This window comes from Haliaeetus albicilla, chromosome 4 (genome assembly GCF_947461875.1).
Source record: "Haliaeetus albicilla chromosome 4, bHalAlb1.1, whole genome shotgun sequence".
NCBI lineage: Eukaryota > Metazoa > Chordata > Aves > Accipitriformes > Accipitridae > Haliaeetus > Haliaeetus albicilla.
The window spans coordinates 45,403,990-45,417,553 of NC_091486.1; the positions used below are offsets into that span (position 1 = coordinate 45,403,990).

At 56.6% G+C, this 13,564-nt stretch overlaps 3 protein-coding genes across 9 annotated transcripts; all 3 read right to left on the reverse strand.

Annotated features, from left to right (window-relative positions):
- Positions 1-3,188: 3,188 nt before the first annotated feature.
- Positions 3,189-5,805, reverse strand: C1QB (complement C1q B chain). Of its 5 annotated transcripts, none has more exons than XM_069782284.1 (4): positions 5,668-5,805; positions 5,016-5,257; positions 4,278-4,440; positions 3,189-3,923 (listed from the first exon to the last, which is right to left on the reverse strand). In XM_069782284.1, exons 2-4 carry the CDS (start codon positions 5,199-5,201, stop codon positions 3,349-3,351), a joined length of 924 nt encoding a protein of 307 aa, XP_069638385.1. In that variant the 5' UTR covers positions 5,202-5,257; positions 5,668-5,805; the 3' UTR covers positions 3,189-3,348. The 5 variants fall into 5 exon arrangements, with proteins under 5 accessions (XP_069638385.1, XP_069638387.1, XP_069638386.1 ...); XM_069782286.1 differs by having other exon boundaries at positions 5,016-5,145; positions 5,668-5,781; XM_069782285.1 differs by having other exon boundaries at positions 4,278-4,437; positions 5,668-5,781.
- Positions 5,806-6,848: 1,043 nt separating this feature from the next.
- Positions 6,849-9,282, reverse strand: C1QC (complement C1q C chain). 2 transcript variants are annotated; one of them, XM_009913189.2, is made up of 3 exons: positions 8,956-9,282; positions 8,087-8,276; positions 6,849-7,851 (listed from the first exon to the last, which is right to left on the reverse strand). In XM_009913189.2, the coding sequence occupies exons 2-3, from the start codon at positions 8,265-8,267 to the stop codon at positions 7,295-7,297; spliced, it is 738 nt and encodes a 245-aa protein (XP_009911491.1). In that variant the 5' UTR covers positions 8,268-8,276; positions 8,956-9,282; the 3' UTR covers positions 6,849-7,294. The 2 variants fall into 2 exon arrangements, with proteins under 2 accessions (XP_009911491.1, XP_069638390.1); XM_069782289.1 differs by lacking the exon at positions 8,956-9,282 and having other exon boundaries at positions 8,087-8,285.
- A 950-nt stretch (positions 9,283-10,232) lies between these two features.
- Positions 10,233-12,533, reverse strand: C1QA (complement C1q A chain). 2 transcript variants are annotated; one of them, XM_009913175.2, is made up of 3 exons: positions 12,406-12,533; positions 11,429-11,600; positions 10,233-11,287 (listed from the first exon to the last, which is right to left on the reverse strand). In XM_009913175.2, the coding sequence occupies exons 2-3, from the start codon at positions 11,589-11,591 to the stop codon at positions 10,719-10,721; spliced, it is 732 nt and encodes a 243-aa protein (XP_009911477.2). In that variant the 5' UTR covers positions 11,592-11,600; positions 12,406-12,533; the 3' UTR covers positions 10,233-10,718. The 2 variants fall into 2 exon arrangements, with proteins under 2 accessions (XP_009911477.2, XP_069638391.1); XM_069782290.1 differs by having other exon boundaries at positions 11,429-11,623; positions 12,406-12,531.
- Between the last annotated feature and the right edge of the window lie 1,031 nt (positions 12,534-13,564).

Below are 13,564 nucleotides of genomic sequence, written 5' to 3' on the forward strand. Positions count from 1 at the left end.
TGCACTGAGCAGGGTGAGTGAGCACATCGGCACAGAGCAGCAAGTTTGTGCACGGAGCAGAGTGAGTGGGCATGTGTGCACAGCATAAGTGTGCACAGAGCAGGGTATGCAGTGTGAGCATGCACAGAGCAGCAAGGATGCAGAGTGAATGTCCACACATCAGAGTACGCAGTGCAGAGTACACAGTGAATGTGTACAGAGCAGGGTGAGTGTGCACGCTGTAAGCATGCACAGACTGGTGTGAGTGAGCACAAAAAGAGCACATGCAGGGCAGAGCAACCGTGCACAGAGCACTGGGACAATTCTGTCAGGTCCCAGGTGAGAACAAAACCTGCAAACTTATTCAATGGTTGCAGACCTGGCCAGGTTAACATTTGGTGGGTGACAGGCACTGTTGGGCAAAGACGTAAAGAATTAAGGTCCTTTCCCTGTGAGACAATGAACGTGGTTGTCCGGAGTCCTCACCACCAGGCTGTTCCTGACCCTGCAACAGGTTTCTCTCCAACTCTCCTGTTACTTGTTGTGTTGTTCCAAGGTTGCTTTATTTTGCATGGAATAATTAATTATGTACCACTGTGCAGGGCAGGGGTGGTTTGAGAGCAGGGCTGTAGCAGTCCTGCCTTTCCTGGGTAACATCAAGCAGGCAACCTGTGACTGGCAGCACAGCACCTAGCTACCCAGATAGGGTTTAATTTTTCTTGCCGTCGCCCTGTGCGCCACTGAGGACCTTGCAGAGGGATTGCTGCCACAGGGCAGCAATCCAGGCTCCTGCTGTGGATGGTCCCGTGGGAGGGAGCATCTGCACTTTGGCTCTGGCCTCAGTGAGCACTGTAATAACTTGAGAGGAGGGGGTCCTCTCCAGCTGCCCTGGGGTGGTGCCTCTCTCTTTGGAGGTCTGGGGCTTTCGGGCTTCCTGCAGGGTCAGAAACCCATCATCCGCACTGAGCAGACCTGGGAGAAGTGAATGGTCTTATTGCATGGCCCACCACCCACCCCAGCAGCTCATGGCCCTCAGAACCCCTTTTCTCATCCATTTTGGACACCTGAGGGGCGTGCTGCTCTATGGCCCATGCAGCTGCAGCTTCAGGGGAGTGGAGAGCTGCCGTCCCAGGGAGCTAATGCCTGAGGGAGCATTGCAAGGTGCTGGCTGAGACCCACCGGAGGAAGCAATGCCCTGTGCACCTCTGTTTTCTGGCTGCACTTTAGAGACAGCTGGTACCTGCACAGCCCTCTGACTCTCTCCAGGTACAGCCAAGACCCTAGAAACCCTTTGACTTGTGCTGATGTTAGGTCAGACATTAGTTTTAAAAATAAAACCAGCTCCACTCCAGAGGGGTCCTGACAAAGACCTTTTCAAAAGTCCAAAATTATTATATCAATTACTCAGAAAGGCAGAAAGCTTCAACTTGCTGTCCAGCAGCATCCCAGATCCCTTCCTGCAAAGCTTCCTCCTGCTCCCCACCTGTCCTATTGCGTGGGGTTTTCCCATGCCAGCGGAAGGGCTTTGCATTTGTCTCCGTTAAATGCCAGTAGGTTCCTGCCAGCTCATTTCTCCAGCCTGTCAAGCTCTTTGAATGGCAGCCCTGTCCTCCAGCGTATCGACTGCTCCTTGGTTTGGTGTCTCCTGCAGACCTGCCGAGGGCTCAGGAGGCTTAGCTGGTTGGTGTATGCTGCCCAGCCTCTGTTTTGGGGGTCAAATACCTACTCTTTTCCTCCACCTGCCCTGCTGACCTGATTTTATTTGGGATGCTGCATCTCCAGCTGCAAAATGGCATGAGCATTGCAGCTGCATTTTAAAAGCAGCCCAATGCTGCTGCACAAGGAGGGCTTTGGGATGCAACACCGAACATCTCTGCCCTGACTTTCTGATAGGAGGTAGACGCCTGGGGACACAGGGTGGTTGCACCCCTGGGGACAGATGCAGCAGATTTTGCTGGGGGAAGGACAAAGTGGCGAGGACGAGGCATTAACCCAGGGCCACAAGAGGCGGCACTGATCCTGCCTGGTGCCTCCTCCCAGACCTTAGGGGCAAGGCCTCCCACTTCTGTCCGGTCCCTGCAAGCTTTGCCCTCGTCCCAGCCTGCGGGACGGGGATGCTCCCGGTGGCGCGGTGAGGGCTGAGCCAGTCTCCAGTGCCACCTGCCGGCAAATCATCCTGTCCAGAAGCTGGAGCCTTCAAGCTGGCCGCACCAGTGCCAGTCACTGTCCTGGTGAGCTGGAGAGCTGGGCAGCCCAGAGCTGTGGAGCCCACAAGCAGACCCCCAGAGCTCAGTGGCGATGCTCCATAAAAGCCAGTCCATATCCACACCCCCTGCCAAGACCCTTTATCATCATCCCCTTCATCCAGTCCCTTTCGAATCCCAGACCCCCCCCCAAATTTCTCCTTTTCTGTCCTGGGCACCCCCCGTGTATACCCCCATGGGCTTCCCACCCCACAGCTGCCACGGCTGGGGGCTGCAGGCAACCTGCCCACCCAGGTACAATGCTGGATTGTCACCTGCCCCAGGGACAGTGACATCCTTGGGGTCGTAAAGACCTTGTGGTCCTTATTCATCTGGGGGTCCTTGAGTCCATCAGCTCTACTATCAGTAAAGACATCTCTGGGAGGGCTAGGCTGTGCTATAGGCCTTGCATGCGTTGGTCCTCACTGGGGTTATGGGGCTGCTCTGGGCCCTGTCCAGCTGCACCAGACCCATGTGCCCCACACCTCTCCCATCACAGCATCAAGCTCTGGCTTCCCCACATACACCTGGGTCATCTTGTCACAAGTTTTGACAAAATTCTGTGGATATTATTGTCACCCCTACCCCCCAAAAAAGTCTAAAGGAGGTTGGTGTCCCTGGATCCTACCAGCCTCAGGACTCTCCAGTACAGCACCACCTCCAGCATCTCCCCATCTACCCCCAGTATCCAGTGGCCCCAATTTTCCCACTATGTCATGTGTCCCTGCCCCCTGCTAGAGACCAGGCTTCCTCTCCCTGTTTTCCTAACACTGGGCTAGGACTTTCTCTTCGTGACTCTGGAAGGCAATACTCAGCATGGTTCAGCAAGAACTGCCTTAATTGTCTGGCTTTGCTCAGCAGTAATGAGATGCTAATGAGCCTAGGCTGCACCAGGGGTGCAGGAGGCAACGCTTGGAGTATCTTGAGCTTTATTTGGGGGAAAGGAGACAAACCCTAGGCAGGAAGGAATCAGCAGCACAAGGAGCTGTCATTTAATGTGCAAGACTGGCAGTAACATGCTTAGGGCACCAAATCTGGAGCAAAGAGTAATTTCCACGGGAGTCCTCAGCCCTGCAGGGGCCAGCCGGCAGCAGGAGAAGGGCTGCAGAGAGACACCTTCAGTGGACTAAGCCTCGGGGAAGATGAGGAAGCCGGAGAAGATGCTGTCGGATCCTTCGATCCCCACCAGGGAGTTCTTCTCTGTTGGCTCCAGCCAGACAGACTCGCTCGCTGCCATCTTGAGGACCACGCCACCCGTGGTGACCTGGTAGCTGCTCTGCACATAGTCACAGAAAGTCACCACTTTCTCACCCCTGCTGCCACCCCGGCCCTTTTTCAGGCTGAGGCACAGGTTGGCCCTGGAAGTGACGTGGTAGGTGAAGTAGTAGATGCCCGGGATCTCACAGTTGAAGCGGCCGTACCGGTTCTCGTAGTGGCCCTTCTCATTGGTGATGATGCGGTCGAAGCGGATGGGCTGATCCCGGCGTGGGTAGGAGCTGATGGTCCTGGCAGCAGAGAAGGCAGACTTGAGAGTGGCCTTGTAGTCACCAGAGTCCCCCTGAGGGCCAGGGATTCCCATGGCACCTGGTATTCCCCTTGGACCTGGGGGGCCCCTGGGGCCAATCTTCCCAGGGTGCCCCGGCAGTCCTGGGTCTCCCTTCTCCCCCATGTCTTCTTCGTCCTCCACCTGGCCAGGGGGACCTAGAAAGGAGGAGGAAGAGTCATTGTGGTTGCAGCCGAGTCCCACAGGTCTGCAGAGGGGGCACTGGGAAGGAAACCACCGGTATCTGTGCTGGGGTGCGGGTCAACAGAGACCCCTGCCCACCTGGCAGGTGTGACACCCGTTGCTCTCATGCACCCTCCCTCCCCAGGTTCCTTGGGGTGCTCCGGACTGTCCAGCCCCTTCTGTCCCCAAGCAACACCCCCACCTGATAACATCCCAAAGGGGCTGTTGGAAAATGGATTGCTTTCACTGGACCACGTGCCTGGCAGTGTCTTTTCCTGCTCTCGATATTCACAAGATGACATTTTCCCCACCTGCAGCCTCCTCCTTACCTCGCTCGCCCTTTAGGCCATTCTCCCCATCTCTGCCGTTGCTGCCAGGCTGTCCTGGTGCCCCTGGGATACCTGGGATGGTGCCATAGGTCTTGCAGAGTGTGGCAGTTGCAAGCTGCCCTCCAGCCAGGCAGATCAGCATCGCCCACGCAGTCTGCATCTGCTGGAGCACAGAAGGATGTCGAGAGGCTTACCTTGGGCAGTGGGAGGGATGGGGAAGGCATTCTGTGTAGCTCTGGAGGACGATGACTAAAAGTGCATCTGGGTAATACCATCAGGGAGGAAAAACATCCTGCTGCAGAGCCAAATCCGCTCTTGTGATGGCCTTGGAGGGACCAGCCCCTTGGGGCATAGGAGGGCTTGTCAGTCTCTTCTCACTCTTAAATTACCGGTTTACAAGTGCCCAGAGCTTCAGCCACATGAATATCTGAGGACAGGTTAGCTTGCCCCAGAGGTCTGATGTCCAGCCTGGCCATGCTGCTGCCATGGGCATGTGCTGCAGGTCCCTACTGCTCTGAGACCCTCCTGCTCTCTCAGAGGATAAATTCTCCATCCCATCTTAGGACCACACCTGCAGGGTAAAATCTTTCCTCAGGCCAGAACAGTTATCTGCAAGGGGATAGTTCTTGCTTTCCACCACCATACCTGAGGAACAGCTTTAGTCCTTGCAGATGGCAGTGAAATCCCCAAACCTGCCCTCCTAAGCCCTGCAGGTTCCCGTTGCGTCCTGCCACACACCTGCTTCATCCCAGGAGCATTTCTGTGTCTGACCAGTCTTACTGGGACAGTCATCTGGGCTTCCAGTCCCAGGGTCCCATCTTCCTTCCGCCCTCCCTGCATCCCACAGCTTGGCTCCTCCCCCCAGCTCCTGGTACAGGTGAATGTGTGGTAAGCGCTGGGCATTTGGGGGCTGTATCTGGACATCACATCACCCCAGCCACACTCTCTGGCCTCAGGTGGACTCTCCCAGCACTGAAACTCTGGTATCAGCAGGAAAAGAGGTCAGTGAGTTGGATCCTCCAGCCACAGAAACTCTGATTCAGATGCAGAATGTACAAGGACTGATCCACAGGCTCCCACCCCCAGGTCCAGGCAGACAAGAGCATCTCAGGGCAGGAAAGCACCCTGAGGGCACCTTTCAGACTGCTGCTCAGTCCCTGATCACCCCTATGGACCTTTGCCATCTCCCCTTTCCATGTCCCCCTTCTCCGGGTGGAGCAGGAGGGATCGGGGCCCCATCAGGAATCTCCACCACCCCCAGCCCAACAGCTCCCTTTCTCTTCTGCCCCAAGCCACAGTGAAGTGCCAGTGATGGAGGGGGTGACCGTCACCCTGGTGCTGCTGGGTTCCCCACGTGTTTCTACCTCCCTTGCTGACATCTTGCTCTTACCTTGAGCTTCTTGTTGCACAGATGGGGAGATGGAGCAGGACACACCGGCGTCCCAGTTGGAAGTGACTGCAAGGAGAAACAGAAGTTTGCTGCAAGGGTTATTGTGAAAGGATCTGGGCCACGTCCCTTTTTTATCTTTAGCTCCTACCCTTTCTTCAGTGGCACTTTCACATCCACCACGAATGCTTTCGGTCAGATCAGCAGAACATGCTGTCCCCAAATAGCACCCTGGGGTCCCTCGGGCATACAGCTCTGGCCCCAGGGTGATGTCCACTCTGCCCTGCAGGGGCCCTGGGTCCTGCTCAGATGTGCTTACTGCAGGGAACGCTCCATGAGCTCCAGACAAGTTTGGGGTAACCCCTCAGGACTGCAGAAATGTGCACACACATCCCTCAGGCTTCTCCGTATATACCCAGCTCTGCTGGGAGGTACTGGCAAGGCTCAGAGGATGCTACAGGGTCTCAGCATCCATCACCTTGTATCTGTCCCCCAAGGTCTCCTAAATGTTGTGGATGGGAAGTGATTTCACCCTGCAGTAAAAGCATTTCCAGTCCTGCTTTCTGCTGATGCCTTGTGGAGGTGAAGCCCAGGCCGTTTAGGGGAGATGACCTCCTTTTCCACTGTACAATGTGTGCCCCTGGGAGGAATCTCCATTGGGTTTTGGTGGGCTGTGTAGCCTCCACAGCCACCAGCTCCTTTGGTCTGGCTCAGGGAAGCCGGTGCTTCCCCTGCCCTGTGCCTGGTGAGCCTGGGACCCTGTGGATGTCCCAGCCACCAGAGGCATGGCTATGAGGTTTGCTGTGTGGTCTGTGGCCCTCTGCAACTGAATTTCATCCTCTTGGAGGCAAAGGGGAGTATCAGGGCCCCTGCTTGGAGGAGTCTTAGTCCCTCCACTTTGTGGGAGCTGTGTGTATGGGCACAGGAACCGTCCCCTTCCTGCAGTCAGTGCAGCTGGGGTTCCTACCCCACTGAGCAAAGCCAGGGTTGTGAATGGTGTGTTATGCTCACTGATGCTGAGCACGGCCAAGCCAGTGAGGGTTCAGGGACATTCTGATGCCATGCAGACGTCCAGATGTCATGCACACACGCATACGCACATGTGCACACTACATCCATCAGACCACACGTGGGCTCCACCTGCAGAAAGGGAAGTCATGGAGGAAAAAACACACTAGGCCAGGTGCACTGGAGAAGGTTTTATTGACACTTTCCATAGCCGGGTCATGGCAAAGGTGCTGCTGCAAGCCTGCTCCAGGATACCTGGCTGTCCCTGGTGCAACCCAGGTGGGAAGGGGAGAGATACAGAGAGACCTCTGTCTCTGGCAGCAGAAGGTAGTGTGGGGTTATCATGGTGGATGCACGTGGCAGTGCCAGCGGGACCCCAGGGGCTTGGCACCATCACTCTGGGTGGAGATGCATCCAGACGTGCCTATTCCCCCTGTTCAGTGGCTGCCTACACTCAGTCCCCAGGCCAGGGGGTTGTGTCTGGTGGCTGGGGCTGACTCCTTCGCTGGGGCTTCCCACCCAGCAGAGAAACCTGGAGCGTCACAACAGCCTGGCAGTGAGCAGCAGGGTTTGCAGGGCAGGGTGAAGAGGTTGGTGTGCTGGCGTGGGGTCTGGTGGTCCTCTAGTCGGGGAAGAGCAGGAACCCTGAGAAGACACTGTCAGAGCTGCCGATGCCCACCATGCCGTTGTAGTCATTCACCGCCAGCCAGACCTCGTTCCCAGCATCCACGTGGAGGATGATCCCACCAGAGCTGACCTGCATGGTGTTGGTCTTGTGGTCACAGAAGCTGGCCATCTTGCTCCCGTTCTTGTACAGGATGATGCAGAGGTTGGCTGTCTGCGAGGTGTGGAACACAAAGTAGTAGAGGCCAGGGATGTTGCAGGTGAACTTGCCCGTGGTGGTGTTGTAGTCATGGTTGGTGTTGGTGATGACGTGGTTGAACACCACGGGGACGTTCTTCAAGGGGTGCTCGCCAGTCTGCCTCGTCACTGAAAATGCTGACTGGTGCTTCTGCTTGTAGCTGCCTGGCATACCCGGCTCTCCCGTCATGCCCGTCATCCCAGGGTCTCCATTGGGACCAGGGAGACCCCTGGGACCAGTCTTGCCTGGCAAGCCAGGGCTGCCTGGTTCCCCTTTCATGCCCTTGGGCCCTCGTGTTGCAGGACCTCCTGGGATGCCTGTGGGGTGGTGGGGAGTGAAGGGAAGTCAGTGTCAATGGCAGGATGTGGGGAGAGGCTCCTCCAGCCCCTTCCATCAGGGAGGAGAGAGTTGTTGCTTCTCTCCAGCCTCCTTTCCTCCTGCCCTGTCCTCAGACGATGCTCTCCATGGCCTGCATACCAAGGCAGACCAGCCATGGAGGACTCAATGGCCCCCCTTCGATAGCCTGTGTTGTTCTCCTCCTTGCTTACTCACCTGGCTCTCCTTTGGCTCCCTTCAGCCCATCCCGGCCATCCTTGCCTGGCACGCCCGGCATACCTGGCAGGCCTGGAACCCCATAGCATCCATGAGTGACATCTCCATTCACAGCAGACCCCGCATTCAGGAGTAGGAGGGCGAGAGCCAGATGGAGCTGCTCCCAGAAGCTCTGCCCCATTTTGGTGCTCTGGAGCATGGAAAGGGAAAGAAAGTGCTCAGCTGAGGGGCCACAGCAGTGTGGCTTCCAGGCCATGGGGCAAAGGAGGTACTGTGCTAAAAGGCTGACTGCACCAGGAGCACCTGGATGCGACATCTGGGCCCTCTGTGTCCCCCCCATACCAATCGCCAGGCAGTGGGGAGGTGGATATGTGGAGATGGACCCTGGGCTCATCACCAACCCCAGAGCAGCCCCTGATGGCACAAGGAGGGTTGGACTTTCAGTCTGGATGGAGCCATGAGGTCTTGCAGTACCTGTGGTCAGCCCAAAGCTCTCCTGGTCCTATGTCCCAAACCCCCTGCAGACGCGTACGCTGCTGCAGACCGTTGCACCACGCTGCACTGAGGTTGGAGCTCCCTGGACACAGTGAATCTCACCCCTCCTCCAGCAGCAGCCTGACTTTCCTGGTTCTGCCCATCAGGATCAAGCCCCCATCAGCTGGGGATCTCCCAGGACAGTGCCTGGCCCCGGGAACTGGGTCTTCTCCCAGCAAGGACAAGCATACATCATCCCTCCATGACGTGTGCAACCTGGCAGTGCCTCTGTCTCATTCTCCTCCTCCCACATAGCCCAGCACTGTGCCACACTGCTGGATCCCCAATCCCCATGCAGCCCACCCCAAAGAGACAGACCCTGAAGCTCCTCTTACCTCTGGTGAGGGGAGCAGAGCACGGGAACCTGTGCTGATGAGCCCTCTGGATGCTGTGGGCACTGCCTGCCGGCACAGCACAGTGTGGATGACTCTCCGTGAAACCCTCCTGGAGGAAGTCACAGAGTTAGGAAAGGGCCCTTGGAGACCCAAAACCCCCAGCTGACCCCTAGCTGAGTTTCACATCCTCTTGCCTGATCGTTTTCTCTGAGCAAGCACTTTCCTGGCTGTCCAGTGAGACCTATACTTGTGACACTGCAACAGCAGGGACTGGAAGGACAGAGGTGGGATAAGCCTCTGCCAGGACATGTGCCACAAACCCTCCAACCATGACAGGGACTAGCCCTCTGCAAATCACCTGCCTTTCACCCACCATTAACTTGTTTCTGAGCAGAAAGGCAGTGACTGGATGGGGATCAGAGCCTCAAGCCAGCTCCATGGAGCCAGAGACTCCTGTGCAATGAAGGGCCGGTGCAAGGTCATTGCCTGGCTCTGATGGGAGATGCTGCACCCCTAGGCAATGGGACTGAATGCTTTTTCTCCTTGAGGGTTTCCAACCTGCAGGCTGCCTGTCCTCTCTGCACCTTGCCCTGTGCTCCACCAGCTGTGCCGGGTTCATTGGGGCCCCAGCATCCCTGGTCAGGGTGTTTCTCCTTGCAGGTGACCTGGCCTCCTCCTCACTGCTCCAGGAATGGAGACATTTGACTGCTCAGCATGTGTGGAGCAGCTCCTCCAAGCAGCAGTCCCAGGGTATAGCACCTGCGTGGCTTCCCTGATGCTTTCTAGCTGCCTGATACCTGCCCAGACTGCCCTATTTCCCACTAGTCTCACCCAAGCTGAAGAGGGTGAACATCACCCCAAAACCCCACCACCATCACCCCACAACCCTATCAGTCACCCTGATGTCCCTGTCCTTCCTTGCTGAAAGGCTGGAGGACCATAGCTGCCCTTCCCCTTCCTGGGAGAGTTGGGTACCAGAAGAGGACCGTGTGGATGAGGTGCATGATCTGCTGCCTGTATTGACCCTTGTACAGGACAGCTAGCTTGGACTCATCAGAAAAAGGACACACATAGGCTAGTCCCAGAGAGTTCCCATTCCTGTAAGTGCCAGCTCTGCTTGTATACTCGGTTCAGTCCTGTTCACCTGCCTTTGCAGTTGGGGTCTGCTTGGCCAGGGGCAAATTGGGATCACTTCTCTCCCTGGACAGCTTGGGAAGGGGCGCAGGACATTGATGGTTTGGGGAAGATGCATGAATAGGAAAGAAAACCCAAGCAGCTGTCTTGGAAGAAAGGTTTATTTATACTGATGGGGAGGATGTGAGACAGTAGTGGCCCGGTGCCAGAAAGGCATTTGCAATGGTTAGTGTAGCAGAAGCAGTGGCATGCGGTGATTTCCCACTCAGGAACAAAGACCCACAGCTGGTGAATGGCCCCAGTGACAACTGGTCCCCTCTGGTGTGGGGTCGGAGTGCCCAGGAGCAGAAAGGGCTGTTGGGCCCAGCAGTCCTTTGCCTCCAGGATGGAGTGGGCAGGCCTAGCATGGAGATAAGTGCTAGTAGGGGTCTCACTACTGCAGTGGTGACCCACAGCCTGGGCACTTTGTGACACCGGTGGAAGAACAAGACCTGTCTGGTGGCTCAGTTTGGGGCCATCCCCGTTTGCTGTGGTACTAAACCACCCCATGCACTCACAGGGGGAAAACACATGCAGACACACACACACTGCAATGCTCTGGTGCTAAGCAGGTCCTGACCGGCAGTCCATCAGCCCATCTGAGGGAAGATCATGAAGCCGCTGAAGACACTGTCAGCCTCAGAGCCGCTGTAAATCGTGTTGCCCCTGGCAGAGTCAGTGCTCACGGAGACCAGGTCACCCACGGCCAGGCTGAGCACACTGCTGCCCGAGTTGACCTGCAGGATGTCACGGCTGTTGTAATCACAGAAGCTGACCACGCGCTCCCTGTTCTTGGTGATGGTCAGGCAGAGGTCCCCACTGGAGATCACCTGGAAGGCGAAGTAGTACAGCCCGGGGACGCGGCAGGTGAACTCCCCGGTCTGGGGATTGTAGGAGCTCTCCTGGTTGGTGATGATGTTGTCGAACACGACTGTCTTGCCATTGGAGGGTGGGGACCTCCGCGAAGCGGAGAAGGCAGGACGCGGATGATCCAGGATATTGCCAGCTTTCCCCTTGGGCCCCTTTAGCCCCTTCATTCCTGGCAACCCGGGGAAGCCACTCAGGCCAGGGTAGCCCTGGGCTCCTGGGTCGCCAGGAGGCCCCTGCTCGCCTGCATCCCCCTTGAGTCCCTTGATGCCCGTCTTCTGTGATGGTTTCCCTGGGGAGAGATGGTGAGGAGTAGCAGTTCGTGTACATCTGTCTGGCACCTCCTGAGCTGCTCCCACAGCCCGTGGTGCTCCTACCAAGAGGGTTGAGGCTCCCAGGCCACCCACGCTGCACATTCCCAGCTCCCCCTTACCTGGATCTCCCACGTCACCCTTCTGCCCTGGCCTCCCATTGAGGCCAGGGACTCCAGGGAAGCCGTTCTTTCCATCTGGTGCCCGACACACGTCATCCTCCAGCAGGGCCAGGCCCAGCACTGCTGCCAGGGTGCTGGTTGCCAGCCAAAGCCCAGGTTGCATCCTGCCTCCCTACAAGCACAGGGGTGGGGGAACTGGGGATGGAGGCAAGCACACAGCAAACACACAGATGCACCTTGGACACAGACAAGCAAGTGGTCTCATCAGATGCATGCACAGACCTACCATGCCACCCATGTGTTTTCCAATACAGACAGCCAGACACCACATGCAATGGTGGAAATAAATTCATGGAAGGATTTTGAGGCTGTTTCCTTGCATGATCTGAAATCTTTGATATTACTGAAAATCTCTGACATGTGCTCATGGCAGGGCTGTGCGATTGGAAAGCCCAGGACATGGAGCATGGCATAAATGCTTTGGTGCATGTCCTGGGAATGGGTTGTCGCACATCAGATGCACGTAGAGGATGCTTCTTCCAGTGCTGGGGGAGCAAGCCCTGATGTACGGGGCAGTGGTCCCATGGGATAGAGAGCACAAGTGAGGAAGGGATGCAAAAAGACTCAACAGAGGAGGGACAAACAGGAGAGGGATAAATAGGAAAGGATTAAACAGGAAAAGGGTAAACAGGCAAAGGGGATCCAGATCTCCAACACACAGAGCTGGGAGAGAGGAGAGATGTCCTGAGCACACACACCTACCCCAAAACCTGATGTACTCGGCACAGGACAAGCTTGCAGAGGCTAGTGATGTCCACAGCCACATGGAGCAAGGACTGATTCCTGCAGCTCCCCCCCCCGCCCCATCATCTTCTCCTCCTTTTCCTATTTTTAAACACTTGTGGAGGGGGACAGGGATCAAGGACCGGAGAGCGGTGGCAGAGGAGGCATATGCCCCAGCTATTTGCATGACTTACCTCTTTGCTGGGGGTGAAGACAGACCAGTCTGAGCAGCAGCTCTGTTTGCTGGAAGATCTTCCTTGGGAGCAGGGAGGAAGAGGAGCAGGGAGGAAGAGGAGCAGGGTGGGGGAGATGTACGTGCATGCACGGTGGTTTGCCTGGTCAGGGAAGAGAAGTGCCAAGTTTCACTTTCTTTGCACATGAGAGAAACTTGTTCCCCTTTCCATGCTTGACCCTGGCTGTGCTGGGTACAGTCAGGGAACAGCTTGGTCAGCAAAAATGCAGGACTGCAGGGTTCCCAGCACAGTCCCCAAAGCAGGGACTGGTGGTGACTGGGCACAAAGCAACACAAAGGTGGAGGGTGCCCAAGGCATGCCACAGCTCTGTCACTGCAGGGGGGGACAGCTGATGTGAGCAGTAGGTGGCATGGCTAACCAAGGGATGCTCGGTGGGGCCCAGGGATCACTCTTGATGGCCCCTGGTCTGGGTGATGGACAGAGCACGGCTGTCACTGGTACCCAGCCTTGTCATTGCTGCTGCTGGGGACTGACGCCTCCAGATGCCCACCACGGTACAGAACCCTGACAGAGCAGGCCTCCAGCAAAGGCATCATCAGTGCCTGTGTGGCTCAGCAGGGCCTCGAGCATCCTTGATGAGGTATCTCCTTCCCACTGCCCTCACTTCAGTGGTTTGGGGACCTTGTCTCTGTAGTAGAGCAGAAGATGGGGGTTTCTGGCACCTAGGTTGCTCCCGGTCCCCTTTGAGTAGCTGTGCCTTGCGCCAGCCAGATCTTAGCAACTCCAGGAGCTGCGTGTCACCTGACCAAAACCTGCAAAATGAAAAAGCCAAAGCATCACACCACTGAGCCCAGGAAAGGCACCCAGGGCTGTGCATTGAGCTCTACCACAAAAGAACCCCAAAATGCCACCAGTACCCAAGCCCCACCGTGGCAGGGAACAGAGGGATGAGATGTGCCATAATGACCCCAGCAGGTGAACATCCTGGGGACCAGCCAGGCCACCCCATGGGGAACGCAGTGGGTAGATAGGAGGAGCTTTCTGATCCATATCCACCTGGAGTCTCCTTTCAGGAGTCCTGTGGCAGCTGCTGCAGTGACCTTCATGAGAAAGAGGCATTGGGGTCCCCAAAGCAAACATAGCAGCAGCTGGAGCTCGG

Bases quoted from the DNA above. Each gene is read 5' to 3' on its own strand.
- C1QC (XM_069782289.1), bottom strand. From the start codon at position 8,285: ATGCTCCAGAGCACCAAAATGGGGCAGAGCTTCTGGGAGCAGCTCCAT. The intron at 7,852-8,086 runs GTGAGTAAGCAA...ACCACCCCACAG, and splicing joins GGGAGCCAAAGGAGAGCCAG to GCATCCCAGGAGGTCCTGCA.
- C1QB (XM_069782284.1), bottom strand. From the start codon at position 5,201: ATGTCCAGATACAGCCCCCAAATGCCCAGCGCTTACCACACATTCACC. The intron at 4,441-5,015 runs GTGTGTGGCAGG...TCTGTGCTCCAG, and splicing joins ATGCTCCTGGGATGAAGCAG to CAGATGCAGACTGCGTGGGC. The intron at 3,924-4,277 runs GTAAGGAGGAGG...CCTCCTTTCTAG, and splicing joins TGGCCTAAAGGGCGAGCGAG to GTCCCCCTGGCCAGGTGGAG.
- C1QA (XM_009913175.2), bottom strand. From the start codon at position 11,591: ATGCAACCTGGGCTTTGGCTGGCAACCAGCACCCTGGCAGCAGTGCTG. The intron at 11,288-11,428 runs GTAAGGGGGAGC...ATCTCTCCCCAG, and splicing joins GGGTGACGTGGGAGATCCAG to GGAAACCATCACAGAAGACG.